The sequence below is a fragment of the Dipodomys ordii genome, unplaced genomic scaffold (assembly GCF_000151885.1).
Source record: "Dipodomys ordii isolate 6190 unplaced genomic scaffold, Dord_2.0 Scaffold55, whole genome shotgun sequence".
Classification (NCBI taxonomy): domain Eukaryota; kingdom Metazoa; phylum Chordata; class Mammalia; order Rodentia; family Heteromyidae; genus Dipodomys; species Dipodomys ordii.
Genome location: NW_012267271.1, coordinates 4,481,290 through 4,498,901, shown reverse-complemented (window position 1 = coordinate 4,498,901; position 17,612 = coordinate 4,481,290). Strand labels below are relative to the sequence as shown.

At 53.5% G+C, this 17,612-nt stretch overlaps 1 protein-coding gene across 4 annotated transcripts; it reads left to right on the top strand.

The window, feature by feature from the left end:
- On the top strand, positions 1-16,956 carry Ciz1 (CDKN1A interacting zinc finger protein 1). Of its 4 annotated transcripts, none has more exons than XM_013021504.1 (17): positions 1-73; positions 814-961; positions 1,155-1,273; positions 3,328-3,399; positions 5,435-5,661; positions 6,775-6,853; positions 6,967-7,075; positions 7,395-7,870; positions 8,233-8,354; positions 9,231-9,428; positions 11,175-11,299; positions 14,361-14,448; positions 14,902-15,015; positions 15,511-15,651; positions 15,935-16,004; positions 16,183-16,304; positions 16,630-16,956. In XM_013021504.1, exons 2-17 carry the CDS (start codon positions 819-821, stop codon positions 16,858-16,860), a joined length of 2,436 nt encoding a protein of 811 aa, XP_012876958.1. In that variant the 5' UTR covers positions 1-73; positions 814-818; the 3' UTR covers positions 16,861-16,956. The 4 variants fall into 4 exon arrangements, with proteins under 4 accessions (XP_012876958.1, XP_012876959.1, XP_012876957.1 ...); XM_013021505.1 differs by having other exon boundaries at positions 6,760-6,853; positions 15,511-15,627; XM_013021503.1 differs by having other exon boundaries at positions 6,760-6,853.
- Positions 16,957-17,612: the final 656 nt, after the last annotated feature.

Genomic DNA, 17,612 nt, shown 5'->3' with positions numbered 1-17,612 from the left:
CCCGCCGGACACGGGCCGAGCCCCGGGAGCCCCGGAACCTGCAAGCTGGAGCCCCTTGGTCTGCACGTAGTTGGTGCGCTGTCCGCCCTTCTCCGTGGGGCGACCCGATCGCTGAGGGGGGCGGGGGAGGGCGGTGCGTGCTTCTCAAGCTCGGGGAGGGGGCGGGGAGGGCGCAGGACGCGGGTCGGTACCCCCGTGCATCGAGGCTGCGGGCTTTGTGTGGCGGCTGCGGGTCCCGGGATCCGGTGTTGGGTGTGTCTGCGGAGGAATTGGGTGGAAGAATGGGGGTCGGGGGCGGGGAGGGCGTCGAGGGACGGGGGAGGGGCGCGCGGGGAGGCTTTCCTCTCCGGGCTTCTCGGAGAAAACAAATGCGTGTGTGTGTGCGTGTGTGTGTGTGTGTGTGTGTGTGTGTGTGTGGTGGGGGGGCTGATGTTAACTGACAACATATGTGAGAGAGAGGGCGTGAGTGGGAAGAGGCTGGCATCAGGAAGTGTTGGGTGCCCAGAAAGGCTGAACTGGGGTGGGGTGGGGGGAGGTGGGCTTGGACTGGAAAGATGGAACTGCCAGGGTTGGAGAGCTGGGAGTGAGGTTGTGGATTTGAAGGCCGGACCTTGGGCAGGATATCGGGGGATGGGGTGGACAGGAGAGTGGTTGGATCTTGCTTGGGGCAGAATTGTCGGTGACAGTCAAGATCAGGGTGCACATGTGGCATCTGCTCCTGTCAGTAAGCTGGCAGGACTTATGGTTGCGGGATGGGGTAGGTGGGCTTAGAGGGGTGGGGTGCTGCACTGTGACCCCTGTGTCTTCCTTCAGCCACCATGTTCAACCAGCAGCAGCTCCAGCAGCAGCAGCAGCAACTGCAGCAGCAGCAACTGCAGCAGCAGCAGCAACAGTTGCTGCAGCTCCAGCAGCTGCTCCAACAGTCCCAACTCCAGGCCCCATTGTCCATGACTGTTAACCGGTGAGTTCTCTACTTAGGGGTGGGGGAAGAACCTCCAGTGGGACACTGGAGCCCTCACCCCAGTCCTTCCTCCCAGAGACATCCTCATTTGAGTCCACAGATCTTCCATCTGCCAAAGAAGGGATGAGAGCGTAGCAACGAAGGATCTCAAGGAGATCCCGATGACCCCATGTCACCCTCTCCTCACACACAGGGGTCTTCTGCAGCAGCAGCAGTCTCAGCAGCAGCCTCTGAATCTCCAGGGTGCCCCGGCCACCCCCCTGCTCAATAGCTCCATGCTGCAGAGAGCTTTCCTTCTGCAGCAGTTACAAGGTAACTGCTCACACTCATACCAGCTCCCACAGCCCAGGGTGTGACCTTGGAGCACTCACGTTCACAGGAGGCTCCGGGAGGTGTGCCCTTGGCTGTGGCTCTGGGTGGGGCTCTGCACACCTCACTCACAAGCAGTTAATTGGCCTTTGATGCACACAGAAGTGTCTCTGAGCAGAGGTCATTTGGTCACACAGCGTCAGTGCTAGCCTAGCTAGATAGACCAAAGTCTGGGCCTCCTCACCATCAGCATTTTTGGCCTTTGCCTTTGTTTCCCCACGTGAAGAGCAGTCTCAGCTCTTCTTTCAAGAAAGCTGCTCCTGCCTCTACTAGGAATCCCAAGGGGAGATTACCTTGATCTCCTCTTACAAATGAGAAAACTTGAGGCCTAGCGAGAGATCATGTGCCCACGGTTGCAGGGCAGGTCAGGAGCTGGTTGAGGAAGTGGTCATCAGCCTCCAGCCTTGCTAGAACACATTTGTGTGGTCAGTCCTGGGAGCTGATATGTAAGCGATATATGGATGGATAGAGAGAAATGTAGCCAGGGACTGGTGGCTCACACCTATAATCCTGGCTACACAGGAGGCTGAGATTTGAGGATCATGGCTTGAAGCCAGCTGGGGCAGGAAGTCTGTAAGACTTTTATCTCCCACAGCATTTCATGGACTTCCCTTCCTGGGCTGGCTTCAAACCTGGATCCTCAGATCTAAGCTAGTAGCCAAGTAGCTAGGATTACAAGTGTGAGCCACCAGCACGTGTCCCTCGTTCCCATTTTAAAAGTCACATTCTGGCTGGGCGCTAGTGGCTCTCACCTGTAATCCTAGCTACTCAGGAGGCTGAGATCTGAGGATCATGGTTCGAAGCCATCCTAGGCAGAAAAGTCCCCAGGGGACAAAAAAATCACTTTCTTCAAAGTGAAAATATTTGTTAAAATAAAAGGGGGGTGAGCTGGGAATGTGGCTTAGTGGTAGAGTGCTTGCCTAGCACGTGTGAAGCCCTGGGTTCTATTCCTCAGTACCACATAAACAGAAAAAGCTGGAAGTGGTGCTGTGGCTCAAGTGTTAAGAGTGCTAGCCTTGAGGAAAAGCAGCTCAGGGACAGTGCCCAGGCCCCAAGTTCAAGCCCAAGGCTCTAAGTTTGGTCCTCAGCTTTAAAAAAAAAAAGGTGGGGGATAGGTAGGAAAATACTAATATCCTAAAGAAAGTTACCAGCCAATGTTTTGCTATATGTCTAGGCAGCATAAGGTTCTCTCTGTGTCTGTCTCTGTCTATCTGTCTGTCTGTCTGTCTCTGTCTCTGTCTCTCTCTCTGCCAGTAGCAGTACCTTGCATTCTCCTTGGCTTCCCTCCTCCTCTCCCCCCCCCCCGCCCAAGGCTGGTACCCTATCAATTGATCTATAGCTCTACCTCTGGCTTTTGCTGGTTAATCAGAGATAAGAGTGTCATAGACTTTTCTTGCCAGGCTGGATTCAAGCTTCCATCCTCTGATTTCAGCCTCCTGAGTGGCTAGGATTACAGGTGTGAGCCACTGCTGCCTGCTAGTTCTTTTCTTTTTGCTAGAGTTTGACTGTAGGTGTTCAGTGTTTCACTGCAGGGCTTTGCTTGCTGAAACATTTTCAGTTGTTTACCTGTGGTTTTTTCTTTTTCCTTTTTATTACTTGAAATCACGATGGTATAAATACGATATGTGAGACTGTTTTCTTCCTTCCTTCCTTTCTCTCTCTCTCTCTCTCTCTCTCTCTCTTTCTTTCTTTCTTATTTTGTCAGTCATGGGGTCTGAACTCTGGGCCTGGGCACTGTCCCTCAGCTCTTCAGATCAGGCTAGCGCTATACCACTTGAGCTACGGTGCCAGTTCAGGATTTTTCCCCCTGCTTCTGTGGTGCTGAGGAATTGAACCCAGGACCTCATGCATGCAAGGCAAGCACTTTACCACTGAGCCACCTTCCCAGCCCGATACTGTTCTCTTAGAAGAGATTGTCCAGGTAGAATGACTGAGTCAGGGGGAGCACAGCGTGTTTTATGACTTTTGATAAGTATTGCCAAATTGCTTTCCTAAAGGACTGGACCAGTTTGGAATGCCACCAGCCACGTATGACAGTAACAGTCTCACCATGCCCACGGCAACACTGGGTATTACATGCTTTTTGAACTATATATATGTAAATTTCTATGTGCATATAACTTAAGTTGGTTTGCAAAAAAAAAAAGCTGGGCCATTTGTGTTTTAATTTGCATCTCCTGAAGGTCTGGATGTTTTCATTTATGTTTCATTCATCGCTGTTAACCATGTGTATTTTAATTTTTTTTCTGTGACTTGTGTATGTCATTCATCCATTTTCCTCTGAGGATATTTCTTCCATCTTTATCTTACTGCTTTTTAGGTTGGCTGTCTGCACATGGAGGTGCGGATTTGTTGTAGGCTAATGCTAATGAAACTGAATCAGGCACATGAATGTACCTCAGTGAGTCCACTTGAAACATTATAAGGCAAGATTATTTTTTATCCCTATGAGTTTTTCTTTTTACAGTACTGAGATTTTGACTCAGAGCCTGGCGCTTGCTGGACAGACACTCTCCTACTTGCGCTATACCTCCAGCTCTTTTTGTTTTACTTTTTTTTTGGGGGGGTGGTCTGGTTTTAAAACTCAGGGCCTTGATGCTGTCCCTGAGTATTCTTTTGTTCAAGGCTAGTGCTCTATCATTTGAGCCACACTTCCACTTCTGACTTTTTTACTGTTAAGTGGAGATAGGAGTCTCCTATCTTTTCTTGCCAGGGCTGGCTTCAAATCACGATCCTCACATCTCAGCCTTCTGAGTAGCTAGGATTGTAGGTATGAGCCACGGGCACCCTGGCATGCGTTAGTTTTTATTAATGTATCATTTTTAGACAGAGTCTCAATCTTTTTGCTTGGGGCTAGCCTTGGACTAAAGTCCTTCTTCCTCCACCTCCTATATAGCTGGGTGTCTGCTACCACTGAGGCTTAGAAGGGGGAACTGGCTTGGTTATGGAATAAGTACTGTAGAGTCTGAATTTGAACCCGGCTCTCACAGCACAACCATCCCATGCCTCTAACCCTCTCCTTCCTATCCCAGCACTGGGGCAAGAGTTCCAACTGTCTTGATGCCTCAGATACTTTCCAGGCTGTGAGCTTCCCCTGGGGTGCAGAGCTGAGTCAGAGGACGCACAGCAAAAAGTAGATAAGGAAATGTGTGGCTGGCCCTAGGACAGAGGATAGCCCGTGGTGACACGGAGGGTCTGGGAAGCCTCCTGAAGAAGAGACCCCTAAAATGTGTAGAAGTTAATGGAGCAGAGGGGACGACAGCATGTACAAAGGCCCAGAGACAGGATGTTTGAAGGACTATTTAGGGACATGTACCTGGAATGCAATGGGGCATATGTGGAGAGAATGGCCAGAAAGGAAGTTGGATAGGTAAGCAGGGCCAGACCTTGCACTGGGAGTCATGTGCTTTATCTTGAGTAGCAGGAAGGGTTTGTGCAGGAGAGAGCTGAGGTCAGAATGTGGTTTTGAAAAGGTCTCTGCTTGAGAGGCCATCCCGTAGGAGAGCTGAGGCTAAAATGCTGTGAGAGATGACGTATCTCTGAGGGAGCAGGAAAAGGAGAGAGGAAGCCAGACTGCGAGGAAGCGGGAGGGATAGAGCTGGTAGGGTTTGGTGGGGTTAGGGTAAGGAGGAGGATCAGGAGGACCTCAGAGCGCTGTCTGGGCCTTGGGGTAGACCATGAGCAAGCTGTGGCTCTGATTTGTGTATCCATTTTGCGGTTGAGAGAGGTAGTAACATGACCTTCATTCCTGTGACTGAGGGCATGTTCTTAGCCAGTCCCTGGCACACGGTGGGCCTTTGTAGGAGGGAAGAGGGCTGGTTCTCCCTGTAGGCCCTGTACTAGGGCCCTGGCATGCCTAAAGGAGGTAGCCTAAAGCATCCTGGAGGGTAAGAGGGTGGCTAAGGTACTTCTCTGCTAACCAGGGGGCTCTAGGCGGGAAAGGCAGCTCCTATCCCCAGCTAGAGTGGAAACCCTACTTGTAAACCCCTTCCCCTGCCAACATTCCCTCTGTGATATTCCCACAATGCTTTGGGGGACTGACCCCCCACCCGCCTCTAGCTCTACCGCCCAACTACTGTGTGACCCCACTTCTCTTACCTGCAGGCAGCTTCCGAGGCTACGGCATGGCAGCCCCAAATCTGGCAGCTCCCAGCCTTACAACACCCCAGCTGGCTCCCCCAAACCTGCAGCAGTTCTTTCCCCAGGCCACACGTCAGTCCCTGCTCGGCCCTCCTCCTGCAGGGGTCCCCATGAACCCTCAGCTCAGCCTCTCTGGGCGGAATCCCCAAAGAAAGGCTCGGAACTCCTCTTCCATCCCCCCAAATCGCAAGGTGAGTGGTGGCTGGTGTGGACAGGTGGAGGTGAGAATGTGAGGGGCTATCTGAAAATGTGTCGTCATCCCCCCCCCCCGCCCATGTCTGCTGCTCAGGCGCTCTCTGGGTCTTTGGGTAGCTCATTCCCCCCGCCCCCCCCTGCAGTGATAACATCTGCAGTGATAACATCTGTAAGGGGGGGGAGGCACAGAGGACAGATTTGTCCAGCACTTCCCAGACTTGCATACCCTGATGTGATTTTTGCCGTGTCTTTAACTACCAGTTTTTTTGTTTTTGTTTTTACTTTTTATTTGTTTTGGTACTAGAGCCTGAACTCAGAGCCTGGGCCTTGTTTCGTAGTTGTTTTGCTCAAGACTGGAGCTCTACCACTTAAGCCACAACTCCACTTCTAGCTTTTTTGGTGATTAATTAGACAGGCACTGGTGGTTCACACCTGTTATGCTAGGTACCCCAGAGGCTGAGCTCTGAGGATCACAGGTGGAAGTCATCCCAGACAGGAAAAGTCTGTGACACTCTTCAGTGTCAGTGTCAGCCACATGTGGAGCTGTGGCTCAGATGGTAGAGTGCTAGCCTTGCGCAAAAAAGCTCAGGGAAGTGGCGCTGTGGCTCAAGTGGTAGAGCACTCACCTTGAGCTGAAGAGCTCAGGGACAGCGCCTAGGCCCAGAGTTCAAGCCCCAGGACCGACTCCCCCCCCCCCCCCCGAAAAAAAAGCTCAGGGACAACACTCAGGCCCTGAGTTCAAGCCCCCAAACTGAGAGACTTTTTTTGATAGCTTAATGGAGATAAGAGTCTCACAGACTTTCTTGCCCAGGCTGGCTTTGAAACTCAATCCTCAGATCTCAGCTTCCTGAATAGCCAGATTTGAGCCACTAAATACAGCCTGGATTTGTTTAGCCACTGGCCAACTGGATGGTGTGCCTCCCAACATCCTGGGGGTGTTTTCAGTCTCCTGTCCCCCGTTCTAGAGGGTCCCTGGGTCCTTTCAAGACTCTTAAGCACTTTGAGCCCCGCCCCGGGAACAATGGCTGCCATTCTTGGGCAAGGGGATATTTGCGAGGGGGACATGTCAAAAAACAGTTTCTGATAAGAAGCAGGATTCTTCTTCCCAGACAGCGCCTCTGGAAGACAGGAAAGACCCCCTTGAGGGGTTTGAGGATGACTCTGCACTCAGCACTGACACACTGGAAGGTGAGAGGAGAGGAGGCCTGGGGCCCTCGGGTGGGGCACAGGGCCCCGGATGACGGGCCACTCTAGGATTTGGCCCGCCTTGCATCTCTGCTCCTTCACTGCCTCCATGGCAGACCAGGACTCGCCCACTCACCCCGATGGCACCACAAGTGAGAGGCGCCCCCTGGCAGTTGAGGCTGCACCTCATGAGGACTCGGATCCGCCAGCCAAGAGGTTGAAGAGGTAACCACTGCCAGGAATGGCCTGGGCCTTTCACCCAAGACAGGGGTGGAACTGGAATGAGGAGTGAGCTTTGGCCTCTGGCCAGAAAGAAGGTGGTCTACCTGGGGGACTCCAGGCAGACCCAGGAGTCTACATTGGGGCTCAGCCTCCCAGAGGTGAGCCTGGGTGCCCGGAGCGGGGAGGTGACAGTACGTGTAGGCTAGGCTGGGTCAAGGTCCTGAAAGCCATGGAGTTTGCCCACATCCCCCCATTGCAGATGGTAGAGCTAGACTTGGTCACTGAGTCTTGGCCCGTCTGATCATCTTGGACTGTTTTGTAGCTCAGAGGAATTCACCAAGAAAAGGCCTCCTGGGCAGCTACAGGCAAAGGTTCAGCCACAAGCCCGCATAACAGCACCAAAGCAGACCCAGACCTCTGAGCCACTGGGCACCCAAGTGCTGCCACGTATCCAGCCATGGGTTTTGCAGACCCAGGTGCAGCCACAGACTCAGCCTCCAGCAGACACACAGGTGCAGCCAAAGCTGCAGAAGCAGGCGCAAACACAGACCTCTCCAGAATACTTACTGCCAGAGCCGGAGCAGGTACAGCTCCAGGTACAGGTACATACCCAAGAACAGGCCAGGAACCAGCCCCAGGAGCAGCCTGCAGAGCAGGTGTCGGAGCCACCCCCAGAGCAGACCCAGGACGAGACTGAGGACCAGCCTCAGGAGCCAGTGTCCATCTCAGAGCAAGCACCAGACCTGGCTCATGACGCCATAGTGGAGGCCCTAGCCAGCACCGCAGAAGCTGGGGGAGGTGAGTGTGGTCTCCAGATGGTGTTTTTTTAAAAAAATAACTGTTGTTGTTATTAAATAGTTGCACAAAGAGGTTTCAGTTCCCTAAGTCAGGTTATGAGTACATTGCATCTTGATTAATATCATTCTACCCCATGTTCCCCTCTCTTCCACACAATCTTAGTGAGACAGCTGTCTGGTCCCTTTTTTCTTCCCGTGGCATGGACCCTGGGTGCTGCCAGGCACTGAGGGCTGGGCCTGGAGCACAGATCTGGGGCTGGCCCTACCCAGGACCACCAGAGCCCTGGTTGTGGGCAGAGAAGGCAGCTGCTGAGCCCTGGGTGGTAAATGCACTCTGGGAAGGGGGCACACTTGTCATTTCAGGCATGGAGGAGGCCTCGCCAGAGTCAGAGTGCGCCCAGGTCAGCGAGGATGTGACCCAGGAGGAGCCGCCCAGCGGCCTGGATGTGGGAGAATGTGAAAAAAGGGCAAAAGAGATGCTAGGGGTGCGTAGACGTGGGAATGGTCCCAGAGCTTGGCAGCTTGGGGTGTGGGGAGGTGGCCTCTCTTGCTCCAGGCCATGTGGGGGGGTCCCTTGTGTTTCCCCACCTATTAAAGGGACAGCAGCTCTGTCCCTGGCTTTGTGGGGACACTGGGCAACGGTTCCTCAGCATAAAACCTTGAGCTGTCCTGTCATCTCCATGTGCCTTTGAAGACCAGGATGCTTTTGGTGATGAGTCCCTTCCGGCCTGCCCATTCCTAAACTGCGCACCCCTCCCTGCCTTCCTGCTCCCCCATCTCACACAGGTGAAGTAACTATATTGGAGAGAGCAGAATGGACGCTTCTGTGTGGGACCCAAGTCTCAGTTCTGCCTTTTAGCTTAATAGGAGGCAAATGCCTCCTTTTATTTTATTTTATTTATTTTTTTTTCTGGACGTGGGGCCTGAACTCTGGGCCTGGGCACTGTCCCTCAGCTCTTCAGCTCAAGGCTAGCGCTCTACCACTTGAGCCACAGCGCCACTTCCAGCTTTTTCTGCTTATGTGGTGCTGAGGATTCGACCCAGGGCCTCATGCCTGTAAGGCAAGCACTCTGCCACTGAGCCACCTTCCCAGCCCAAGCCTCCTTTTATTTTGGTCTCGGTTTCCTCATCTGTTGTCTGAAGGGTGGTATGGGTTAGACTTTAGAAATGAGGAGATCCGGGTTCAAATCCTAGCTACAGTAATTTCTATGTGATCTGGACTCGCAAGGCAATCATTGAGCAGCCAGAGCCTCAGTTTCCCTGTTAGGAGGTTGATGGGACAGTGGAGACCAGTGTTGAGTGCTGGCTCACCACAAGTGCCTTGCCTGATGGCGGAAACTCTGCTCCTACTCTTGCTGTAGATGTGGGGTGCCGGGAGCTCCCTGAAAGTCACCATCCTGCAGAGCAGCAACAGCCGGGCCTTTAGCACTGTACCCGTCACATCCGGGCCCCGTCCTGGTGACTCCAGCTCCGCCACCCCCACAGGCTCCAGTGTACCTTCCAGGCCAGCCCTCCAGTTCTTCTGCTATATCTGCAAGGCCAGCTGCAACAGCCAGCAGGTACTCAGAGCTGGCCAGCCGGGAGGGGCAGTCCTGACCTGTCCAGCTGCCCTGTGGCTGCATAGGGCCCTCGGGCCCTGCCCCGGGCAGCTGTGCTTCACCTCTGAAGCATTTTGTGATCTGGAGGGAGGGCAGGTTTATGTTTTTATTTTATTTATTTATTATTTATTTATTTATTGTCAGTTGTGTGGGTCTGGGCGCTGTCCCTCAGCTCTTCAGCTCAAGGCTAGCGCTCTATCACTTGAGCCACAGCGCCACTTCTGGCTTTTTCTATTCATGTGGTGCTAAGGAATCGAACCCAGGGCCTCATGCATTGCAAGGCAAGCACTCTACCACTGAGCCACCTTCCCAGCCTGGGAGGGCAGGTTTTTAAGAGTCAAGTGGGTGAGGTTCAGATCAGCCCTCAGCAGCTCTCAGGAAATAAATTCTAGTGGGGAGTGTTGGTGCACGCTTCTGAGGCGAAGATAAACTCTCCAACAAGAGATCAACCCTGCATCTGCCTCACAAGCAAATGAAAAGTCTTGGGCTGTGGCTGAAGTGCTGGGAGGTTGTGGTTCCCTCATTAGTAGGGGTGAATTCCATGACCGCACCTATATTTTCTGTGTCGTGTGAGGAAATGTTCAGGACCCACTTTATTGAGTGGTCTGGAAGATTCCATAACATGACATTAAAGACCTAAACCAGACATGACCCTAGTGAGTACACCATTGATAATGGTAGACTTGGTTGGGTTCAGTGGCACATTTCTGTAGCCCCAGCTACCCAGGAGGCTGAGGATCACTTGAGGCCAGTGTTTGAGATCAGCCTTTTTACTTTTTCTTTATACATTTTTTTTCTCTTTTAATTCCTCTATTTTTTGTGGTACTAAGGAATCAAACCCAGGGCTTCATGCATGCTAGGCAAGCACTCTACCACTAAGCCACATTCCTAGCTCTAGATCAGCCTTTTTTCTGGTGGTTCATGTATGTAATCCTAGCTACATAGGAGGGTGAAATCTGATGATCAAGGTTCAAGGCCAGCATAGGCAGAAAAGTTTGTGAGAGTCTCCAATTAGCCAGTAAAAAGCTGGAAGTGGAGGTATGGCTCAAGTGGTTGAGCACTAGCCATGAGTGGTAAAGGCTAATGGACAGAATTCAAGCCCTGTCTGTGTTCAATCCCCAGGACCAACACAAAACAAACAAAAAATATATCCTTACACTCATAATATTACTGTTGTGTGTGTGTGCGTGTGCATGCACACTCATGCACACACACGCCAGCAAAAGCATAGTATTAACTTTTGTTGTTGTTGTTGTTGGTCGTGAGGCTTGAACTCTGGGCCTGAGTGCTGTCCCTCAGCTCTTCAGCTCAAAGCTAGCATCTACCACTTGAACCACAGCGCCACTTCCAGTTTTCTGGTGGTTCATTGGAGATAAGAGTCTCACAGACTTTCCTGCCTGGGCTGGCTTTGAACTGCGATCCTCAGGTCTCAGCCTCCAAGTGTGAGACCCCAGCACCCGGCTTAGTATTAACTTATTGTGTCCTGTCACTCCACTCCTCCCCTGAGCCGCGCTGTGGAGGCCTGAGTTAACCAGGGTGCTCCCTGGGAGGGGCAGAGGCTCCAACTGGTGTGTATTTCCTCTACCTCAGTTTACCCTCCCTGCTGTGTGAGAGCGCTGGCCTCACAGAGACGGCAGGGTGGCTGTGACGCGCAGGCGGAGTCGTCCTCCCCCGCGCTCACGGCCCCCTGGCTCCCCCGTGCTGCAGGAGTTCCAGGACCACATGTTGGAGGCTCAGCACCAGCAGCGGCTTGGGGAGATGGAGCACGCCAGCCAGTCCTGCCTGCTGTCCCTGCTGCCCATGCCCCGGGATGTCCTGGAGAGAGAGGCAGAGTAAGTGGGGGCTGGGGGGGCGCGGGGGGCCTGTACCTGCCCTCAGCAGGGTCTGCCCTCAGGGTAAGCATTGCCCTCCACAGAGGCCCCTCACGCCATTAACTGCCCAGCCTTCAAGCCTCAGTGTGGCCATCTGTGTGGAAGGGAGGTGGATTGTGGCTCAGCACCCGCTGCCCTGGTGCCTGTGCCAGTTCCACCTGTGGGGCACCCTGGGGAGAACTAGGCCAACTTCCTGCCCAAGGTCCGAGCTTCCCTGGGTCCCCCTTAGGACAAGCTGCCGGGATGTAGAGGGATGTCACTGCCCATGGTGGGACCTGCCCAGGGGGCTTGGCTTTCTGGGCGGGCAGCATGTCCAGGAATGGGGCGGGGCGGGAAAGCTTAGGGAAAGGTGAGCGTTGGAGGCCGGCTGGGCTCAGCTGTGTCCCGTGCTGGTGGCAGCCAGCGTGCACCGCCTGCCAGTGCTGCTCTCCCGCCGCCTCCACAGGCCACCCAGAGCACAGAGGAGCCAGGTTTCTGGGAAAAATTAAAATTAAAAAAATAAATCAAGCCAGGCACCAGTAGCTCACGCCTGTAATCCTAGCTGCTCAGGAGGCTGAGATCTGGGGATTGTGGTTCAAAGCCAACCCGGGCAGGAAAGTCTGTGAGACTCTTATCTCTAGTAAACTATCAGAAAACCGGAAGTGGCGCTGTGGCTCAAGTAGTAGGATGCTAGCCTTGAGCTCAAGAGCTCAGGGACAGTGCCCAGGCCCAGAGTTCAAGTCCCATGACCAACCAAGTGGCAGAGTGCCTGTGTAGCAGACGTGGGACACTGATTTCAAACACCCTAGTATAGAAAAAAAAATCAAAACAAAACAAAAAATGCTTATATGGGTGTGGTGGCTTTGTAATTACAGCTACTGGAGAGACAGAGGGGGAATCTTGAGGTCGAGGTTAGGCTAGGCAAGGTTCTACTCTATATGGGGAGGGGAGGAAGCCTGGTGTTTGCTGGTGCCTTGAACATGCCTGTAATCCTACCTACTCAGGAGGCTGAGATCAGAGGATTGAGGTTCAAACCCAGCCTGGGCTGTAAAATTCATGAGACTCTTACCTCTTGTTAAACAACAAAAAGCTGGAAATAGAGATGTGGAAGAGTGCTAGTCTTTTTTTTTTTTTTGGGTCCGGTCGTGGGGCCTGAACTCTGGGCCTGGGCGCTGTCCCTCAGCTCTTCAGCTCAAGGCGAGCGCTCTACTGCTTGAGCCACAGCACCACTTCCAGTTTTCTAGTAGTTTATTGGAGATAAGAGTCTCATGGACTTTCCTGCCTGGGCTGGCTTTGAACCATGATCCTCAGATCTCAGCCTCCTGAGTAGCTAGGATTACAGGCGTAGCCACCAGCACCTGGCTAAGAGTGCTAGTCTTGAGTAAAAAAGCTAAGGGATAGTACCCCGGCCCTGAGTTCAAATTCTAGTATCAGCACTCTCTCTCTCTCTCTCTCCCCCCTCCCTCTCCTGGTGGCACATGCTTATAATGCTAGCTTTTCAGGAGGCTCAGATCTAAAGATCCTGGTTCTGTGTTAGTCAGGGCAGAAAAATCCATAAGATTCTTTATCTCCAGTTAACCAGCACAAAAAGCCTGAAATGGAGCTGTGGGTTCAAGTGGTAGAGTGCCAGCCATGAATGAAAATATTAAGGGATAACACCCAGGTCCTGAGTTCTAACCCCAGTGATGACATTAAAAAAAAAAGGTGGGGCTGGGATGTGGCTCAGAGGTAGAGTGCTTGCCTAGCATGTATGACGCTCTGGGTTTGATTCTTTAGTACCACATACACAGAAAAAGCTGGAAGTGGTACTGTGGCTTAAGTGGTAGAGTGCTAGCTTTGAACAAAAGAAGTTCAGGGACAGTGCTCAGGCCCTGAGTTCAATCCCTAGGACTGGAAAAAGAGAGAGAGAGAGAAAAGAAAAGAAAGAAAAGAAAAAAGCCAGGTGCTGGTAGCTCATGCCTTTAATCCTAGCTACTCAGGAGACTGAGATGTAAGGATTGTGTTTTAAAGCTGTGCCAGGCAAGAAAGTCCATGACAGTGATCTCTAATTACCAAAAAGCCAGAAATGGAGCTGTGGCTCAAGTGGTACAGCACTAGTCTTCGGGGACAGCATGCAGGTCCTGAGTTCAAGCTCCAAGACAGGCACTTAAAAAACAAACAAAACCTAAGAATTACAGTCATGCTACACAATGTTTATGAATACCCCTCCCCCCTTTCCCCCCACCCAGCCTCCTTTGGTTGATCAAGAATTGAATTCAGGGCCTGGGCGCTATCCCTCAGATTTTATGCTTAATGCTAGGATTCTATCTCTTCGAGCCACAGCTCCATTTCTGATTGTAGCCATGAGCCACCAGTGCTCAACTTTTAAAAATTTTCTCCCTCCTTCCCTCTCTCTGTCATGGGGCTTGAACTCAGGGCCTGGACACTGTCCCTGAGCTTGTTTTGCTCAAGGCTAGTGCTTTACCACTTAGAATTACAGCATGACTTCCAGTTTTCTGGTGGTTTATTGGAGATAAGAGTCTTACAGGGGTTTTGCACCCTGGGCTGGCTTCAAACTGTGATCCTCAGATCTCAGCCTCCTGAGTAGCTAGGATTACAGGTGTGAGCCACCTGGCTTCTTTCCATTTTTTTCTCTTTTCTCTCCTTTCTTCCCTCCCTTCCTTCCTTCCTTCCTTCTTCCCTTCCTTCCCTCCTTTCTCCCCTCCCTCCTTTATTTATTTTTTTGTAGTACTGGTTTGAACTCAGGGCCTTGCACTCACACTCAACCCTTAACCAGATTAGATTATTTTTCAGGTAAGATCACATTATGCTCCAGCTATCTTGGGACCATGATCCTCAAATATGCTTTCTGCATAGCTGGGATTACGGGCATGGATCACCATACCCAGCCTTTTTCTTTCTTAGTGGTGGTAATGGAAGGCAGGGTCTCACTCACGTTAAGCATGTGCTCTACACTGCACCACACACAGGGCGCTGAATTGTGTTGCTGTCTTTCCCACCAGCGCAGTGTCCCACTGTGCTCCTTTTCTTTGTCCTCATTCAGAGAGCCACCACCAAAGCGCTGGTGCAATACCTGCCAGGTATACTACATGGGGGACCTGATCCAGCACCGCAGGACCCAGGACCACAAGGTAGGAGGGACTGGCGTGCGTGAAGACCCCTGCAGTCCCGTCTCCGGTTGGAGGGCAGGAGGAGGGAGCCCAGGATGGGGTGGAAAGAAAAGATGTCTTGTCGGGGTGTGACCGTTTCTCAGCGTGGCCTCTGGTGAGTGAGTCACGTTCCTCTCTGGGCTGTCCGTGTCCTCATCTGTCCAACGTGGGCAGGGCACGAGATCACCCTGCCATTCAGCCACGGGGCTCACAGCAGGCTCAGCCTTTGGTAGCTGCCTTGGCTCAAGCCAACCACACTGGGAAGAGATGTGTTTGCACACGCCATGCAGGGTCAGAGCCAGGCTGGCTTGCTGCAGCTGTGCGGGCCTTCCAGGTGGGGGCACTGGGCACTGCCTGGTTACTAGCAGGGGTGGGGTGGTGCATAGCAGGGGACCCCGCCTGCCACCCATGCCCCCTGCCCTCTTTCTCCCTCAGATCGCCAAGCAATCCCTGAGGCCCTTCTGCACTGTGTGCAACCGCTACTTCAAGACCCCCCGAAAGTTTGTGGAACATGTGAAGTCTCAGGAACACAAGGACAAGGCTGAGGAGGTAACCCCCGTGCGCCTCAGAGAACGTGAACCCAGAGAGGCATAAAGCCTTCCCCAAGGCCACATTGTAGTTTGAGGTTTATCCCAGCTTAACTCACAACAGGTCCAGAAGGGACTATTGGGACTCAGTGTGGTGTGTGTGTGTGTGCGTGTGTGCATGCGTGCTTGCGTGTGTGTGTGCGTGTGCGTGTGTGTGTGTGTTGGTCCTGGGGCTTGAACTTAGGGCCTGGATGCTGTCTCTTAGCTTCTTTGTGTAAGGCTGGCACTCTACCACTTGAGCCACAGCTCCACTTTTGGCTTTTTGGTGGTTCATTAGGGATAATAGTCTCATGGATTTTCCTGCCCCAGTTGGCTTCAAACTGCTACCTTCAGATCTCAGCCCCCCTGAGTAGCTAGGATGACAGGCATGAGCCACTGGTGCCCAGCAACTACTGGGACTCTCGAGGATCAGTGACACTTGGCGTCTCAACTGCTCCCCGCCCACCCCTCTGAGCAGCTGAAGACTCTGGAGAAGGAGAGAGCCAGCCCTGATGAGGAGCACTTCATCACCGTGGACGCCGTGGGCTGCTTTGAGGGCGATGAGGAGGAGGAGAAGGATGAAGAAGAGATTGAGGTTGAGGAGGAATTATTGAAGCAGGTGCTTGGGGTGGGCTCTGGGAGGTGGGCTGGAGCCAGCAGAGCCCTCCCCGCCCCCCACCTGGGACCCAGGTGCTAGGTTGCCTTCTGTGGTTCACGAATGCATGCCACAACTTACTAACATGCACCATGGCTCAGAGCATGCCCAGGCTCAGAGCGTGCCACCCCCCACCACCTGGAAGTCAAGGGAATGGTGTGCTTCAGACCAGAGTGGGCTCCAAGCCCCTGACCTGCGCGTGTAAAGGGCTGGGGACCCCTCTGAGGCCCACACTGCGTGTCTCCAGGTGAGCTCTGGAGACCTGTCTGTGGAGGAGTGGAAGAACGCAGAGACCTGCGACCCCGACACTGCGTATGGTAAGCTCCAGCCTTGAGCCCCTGTCCGGGCCGCCCCCCGATCTCAGCTGTCACAGCTGATCTCAGCTGTGCCCGACTTCCTCCTCCTCTCCCGCCAAGAGGGCACCGAGGGAGGGAGCAAAGGGACCCCTGGCCGGTGGGTGACTGAGTGAGCCCGGGCCCTGCTGTCTGGCCCTAGGTGTGGACTTGCTGGTGCCGGTCATGGGCTATGTGTGCCGCATCTGCCGCAAGTTCTACCACAGCACCTCGGGGGTGCAGCCGTCCCACTGCAAGACCCAGGCCCACATCGAGAACCTGCAGGTGAGCTGGATATCCCAACCACCCGCCCTGTCCAGGGACCCAACCTCTGGCCCATCAGCTACTTCCCTCATGCTTCAAGTCCCCTCAGGCCCCACACTGCCACAGGGGGTGGGGATCCACACTGTGATGGTGCTGGGTGCTTTGTTATTGACCTGGGAGGTGCTGAGGATCAGGCTTTTAACTCCAGAGCCTTGGCCCAGAGAGGCTGAGTGCACTACCCGGGGTCACACAGCACATCGACACTGTCTTGACTGCCATAGGACCAGAAGCTGCTGGCCAGAGCTTCTAGGAGACTCTGGCCTTATTGTTGTGCCTCTGTATTTAGAAACACAAAGCAGCCAAGAAGCCCAGCCCCACAGTCCATCGGCCTGTGAGCCGCCGGTGTGCCATCAATGCCCGGAATGCCTTAACTGCACTGTTCACCTCCAGCAGCAGCAGTGGTCGCCTGCCCACACATCTCAGCTCCCACGACAGGGCCAAGGCCCCCAGCAAGGTGAAGCGTCAACCCCCCAACCTCCTGCCCCGACCTCGGCGCTCAACCCGCTTCAAAACCTGATGGCAGGCTGGGGACCCCGAGCAGCCAGTGCTTTCCAGGAGCCCGTGTGCATGTGCTTAGTAATTTCACTCAAAAGCCAATAAAAGGTCACTGGGCTGGGCGTGTATCCACCCACAAGCACTCTGTCTGGGGGAAGCAGGGCCAGGTAGATCGCCAGGCAGCTCTCAGCCAATGCCCAGCCTCCAGGAGTTCAAACCCAGGGGCCCTGGGTTCATAGGGCACTTCACCTCCCTGAGCCTCAGTTTCCCTTCTAATGATGTATCAGGGCTGGGAAATGACAAGCTCAGAGATGGTGGTGTTCTCCCCAAATGACAAATGAAGAAACTGAGGCCTCCCAAGGTCAAGGGCCTTGCTAAAGGTCACAGAGCTGCTGGATGGCCAGGATTTGACTCCAGTGTGAGCTGTTGACCCCTGTGCTGGCCGCTGTCCACGGGGACCTCTCAGAAGTTAAAGTGTAAGCTAGGGATGTGGTTCGATTTGGGGTGCCTGCAGCACAAGTTTTGGCCCTCCTGGGGGGTGCCCAAGTTCAGCCAGTAGCAGATGGAGCTGCTGTGGCGCTGCTCCTCATGTAGAGACCCCAGGCCCTTAGACAGTGAGACTGGGCCTGTTATGGGCCAGCTGGGGAGACTTCCAAGGGCAGTGCCAAGGCTGCAGAGCGTATGTGGCGTTCCCAGACTCAGCCAGAGGCCCCAGCCCCCATAAGGGCTGAGTGCATCCCAGAAAGTCACCAAGCTTGGCAACTTGCCTTGGTC

Coding starts and splice junctions, on each gene's coding strand:
- Ciz1 (XM_013021503.1), top strand. CDS start 819: ATGTTCAACCAGCAGCAGCTCCAGCAGCAGCAGCAGCAACTGCAGCAG. Junction 962..1,154: donor TTGTCCATGACTGTTAACCG/GTGAGTTCTCTA, acceptor CCTCACACACAG/GGGTCTTCTGCAGCAGCAGC. Junction 3,400..5,434: donor CATGCCCACGGCAACACTGG/GTATTACATGCT, acceptor TCTTACCTGCAG/GCAGCTTCCGAGGCTACGGC.